General features: G+C 35.7%; 1 protein-coding gene across 1 annotated transcript; it reads left to right on the top strand.

Moving 5' to 3' along the window:
• The first annotated feature begins 1,386 nt into the window (after window positions 1-1,386).
• LOC111636218 (receptor expression-enhancing protein 5-like) lies at window positions 1,387-3,154 on the top strand. The gene is made up of 4 exons (XM_023381425.1): window positions 1,387-1,646; window positions 2,183-2,276; window positions 2,348-2,486; window positions 2,712-3,154. The coding sequence occupies exons 1-4, from the start codon at window positions 1,523-1,525 to the stop codon at window positions 2,919-2,921; spliced, it is 567 nt and encodes a 188-aa protein (XP_023237193.1). The 5' UTR covers window positions 1,387-1,522; the 3' UTR covers window positions 2,922-3,154.
• Window positions 3,155-4,132: the final 978 nt, after the last annotated feature.

Here is a 4,132-nt window from a genome sequence, read left to right as displayed (position 1 = left end):
CAAGTGCCCCATCATGAACGCAGCAATTAGGCTGACACTCAATCGCGGCGTTCGGCAAGTTGATTTCGACCTTTTCTGGTGAAAATGGGCATGTCACCGACTTTTTCGATACATTGGACGAGGTAGCTGCGCGATAATGCCTTAGCATCGCGAAATGCAAACTGGCAAGCGTCCTCCGAGATTTCGCATGAAGGAATATGCAGATGAAAAGCGTCGTCAAGTACAACGAGCTAAACGCTTAATGGTGGAGAGATTTGACCGCGTGCCATATTCGATTCGCGTGTAAAAATTTCACGCTTGCGTCCAGCAACGTGAGGAAAGGGTTCAGGAATTTGGGGTCAGGCTGCAAACGCTAGCCAACGTGACGACCATCCAACGACAGACCAGGAGCACGTCATCGTAAGACAATGTCAGCAAAGGGAGTTGGACGAAAAGCTTCGCGTCTAGTTTCTGCACGGGCTGAGCGAGAAATTTAAGCCAATCGTTATGGCGCAAGACCCCTCCACGTTTTCAGAAGCATTGAGGGTAGCATCAAGGAGGAGACAATCGAGCAGTTGACTGGGAAAAATAGGAATTTTGTTGCGAGCGTAGAAGAAACGAGGGGCAATCGCGCTGCAAAAAGGGAAAACAAAAACTAGAACCCGCACTTGACGCGAAAATACAACAATCAGCTATTTTGCCTGATGATTAATTTGTCATCAGCTAAATAAATGGCTATTTTCACACGTCTAACACCTAAATAGAAGACAACTTCCCATAGAAAGACATACTGTATTTTCCTTGTCAAATAATCTATGGGTTGCATTTCCATATGTCGGTGACACGCGCACTTTCACTGGAAAAGATCGGAATCATCTTGCTGATCGCCGCGATTGAGCCTCAGCCCGTCGAGTCCGCAGATTGCTTTTGTTTTGACAAATGAACAGTTAAAGATATATTTTGCATGTAAATATTTATTATTTTTTAGATATTTTAACCATCTTAAGTCATAATAAAGACATCAAAGACATCAAAACGTATACAGTATTTTTATATTTTATATTTATTATTTGATATTATATTTAAAATATATATTATTATAATTTTAAGCCGGTTTAAATACATTTACACAAATTAAAAATATATAGACTACATATTATTGAAAAATATGATAATATAAACATACGGCCTAATTCAACAGACGGCACTTCACAGAAATTTTCGAATTCAAATTTTAAGTTCTTAGAACTGAATATTTTTCGTCATTGAAAAGAACCGGAAGTCTACTAAGTTTTATTGAGGAATAATAATCATTACAGTAATAATATGTGATTACAATATGACGCTTAACTACATAAAATATATAGACTACATATTATTGAAAAATATGATAATATAAACATACGGCCTAATTCAGCAGACGGCACTTCACAGAAATTTTCGAATTCAAATTTTAAGTTCTTAGAACTGAATATTTTTCGTCATTGGAAAGAACCGGAAAATTTAACAAGAATTATTCGAAAACGTTAATAGAAAGAAAAAAATGGAAATTATAGTGGAAATTCTTAACAAAATATCCACGAAATTGAATTCAAACAACAAATATACAAGAATTCTCGGCAAAGTGGAAGAGAAATGTGGCTGCAATAGATTTTACATCGTCGCCTGTAAGTTTCTTTATCATAAAATTTGTTAATTCTGAATTAATAATTGAATGTTCTATCTATAATTCTTCTTCTTGGCCTTTATCGAACTATATGTGGTTGGCACTTTTTCAATTCTTTCCTGTCCAAAGCAACTTCCAAAGAGACACCGCACTCATCCATATCAAGTTTTAGGGTATCATTCTGGGTTTATCGAGGTCTTCCTCTCCTTGCCCCTTCCAATGACATTCCCAGGACTTTTTGTACTGGGGCTGTTTCTGGTTGGCGTTGCACGTGCCCAAACCACCTCAGTCGCTATTTCCTCAATTTTTCTTCTATCTCTGTGATGCCCAAGTTCCCCATCGCCTTATTTTTTTCTTGTGGCACCACTCATCCATCTCAGCATCCGTATTTCTGCAGCATACATTCTCTGTACCTGCACTTTCTTCACAGCCCAGAAAGTACTCTAAAACCCACAACACTGCCGTCTTTAAATATTTGAATCTTTCACTCTTACTCGTTCAATTTTTACATCGATTATTCTTTCTATAATTATTCAGGTTTAATGATTATCGTTGCTGGATACACCGCGGTGGGCTATGGAAATGAAATTGTCTGCACTGTCACGTCGACCGTATATCCCATTTGCGCTTCGTAAGTTAATTATTCAGTGTTTACGTTCTCGAATTTTATAACTTTTTACGTAACAGAATATTTAAATACAGAATGGATGCGATGCAAAGAGGAACATCGCGAGATATAGAAATTATGACGGTTTATTGGATGATATTTACATTAATTAATCTATTTGAAATTTTATTTGATGCCATAGTGGCTTGGATCCCTTGTTATTGGATGCTGAAGGTTAGTACTATTTTAAATTCTATATACAGGGTGGCCATAATTAAAGTTTCGATATTCAGAACAGTCTGTAGCTGTAACCAATGAACGGGTTGACACCAAAATTAGTATACAGATTATGTGAAAGTTACAGTTGCAGAGAGCTGTGAATAGAAAAACTTTAATTATGGCCACTCTGTACTTCATGCCATTTGCTATTCGTTTCTTATTGAAAAAATTATTTTTCAGATGTTATTTCTGATTTTCTGCTATGCTCCGCTTTCTAATAATATTTCGTTATTTTTTTATCGAAACATTTTGCGTGGACCGATAACAAGTGTTTTAGTAGAGCAGTGCAATGGTGCCGAACCATCGATAAAATCAACCGAAATGGAAACAGGCGGTTATACACAAGAAGATTGTGATGTTAAAAATTCCGATCAGGAGGACTATTTTTAAGTAGTTAATGCTAGGAAATAGGGGGTGTGATGTATTTAAATTGAATATTTAGTTATTCATACTTCAACTTCAGTATGTGTTTTACAGAATTATTTTTTCAATATGCAAGTAATATATATCTCTGTAAGTACTTAAATTATTTAATGGATATGTTAATCGTCTAGTGTTATATTATGTAAAATAGCTGTCCTAAATGGAGAAATAAATTGCCAACAATCAAGTTTGGCTCGAAATCCTCCTTTGTGTTTGATAACAAAAATAATGTTATTTTCGAGACAATCGTGATTAATCTATTTGTTAATAAACTATTTTCAGCTTTATTAAACCTCGGGTTTCAAACAATTCGGTTTACGAACAAATTAAATAACAGAAATTTATTAATATACTATTAATATTTAGTATTGATTAATACTAGGTAGCCAGTTAATTAAAACTCTGGCCTTTATTCCAAAACTGAAACTAAAAATAAATCAATTGAAACATAATATTTCGAAAAGTGTGACTAAAGTGCTTGCTATCCGTTTCGATTGATTTGGTTACATTCAACGAGCTAGAATATACTACATAGAATGTCTGTGACCATGGTTACAATTCTCTTGGTGGCAACGACGGTCACTACGAACGAATTCGTTGCCTTTACACAATACAAATGCCAACACCAAACGATCGCCTAATTATCGGGCTATAATATGGCTATTATAAATGATTGAAACTAAGTAATTTGACATTAGAGGTAGGCGTTAGGTGCCATCTCTATTTTTTAACCAAGTAAGGTTATATCTAAATCTAGTATTTAACCATGTATTTAACTAAGTAAGGTTATATCTAAATCTAATATACTTCTGGAAGCGAAGACTCGCTCGGGGTCCGGGTGGCGTAACTGGCAAGCGCACCGCACGGCAAGCGGAGGTTGCGGGTTCAAGCCCCGTCCCGGGCCAGTTCTTTTATTCCAGAATGTTCTAAATTTATTTATTTAATTATTAATTTAATTAAGAGATGGCGCCTAACGCCTACCTCTAATGTCAAATTACTTAGTTTCAATCATTTATAATAGCCATATTATAGCCCGATAATTAGGCGATCGTTTGGTTTTGTTATTATCTACTCGGGCTGTGAGTTGATGTTTATAAATAAATACAAATGCCACGCTCTGTTGACTAAAAAGAAAATGGCGGACGTGTATTCAATTTTTCTCAAACATGGCGTCGCTT

Source organism: Centruroides sculpturatus, unplaced genomic scaffold (assembly GCF_000671375.1).
Source record: "Centruroides sculpturatus isolate CEXI.00-Female unplaced genomic scaffold, Cexi_2.0 scaffold1102, whole genome shotgun sequence".
NCBI classification, from domain to species: domain Eukaryota; kingdom Metazoa; phylum Arthropoda; class Arachnida; order Scorpiones; family Buthidae; genus Centruroides; species Centruroides sculpturatus.
The sequence above is the reverse complement of the archived record's forward strand: the minus strand, read 5'-3'. Positions and strand labels throughout refer to the sequence as shown.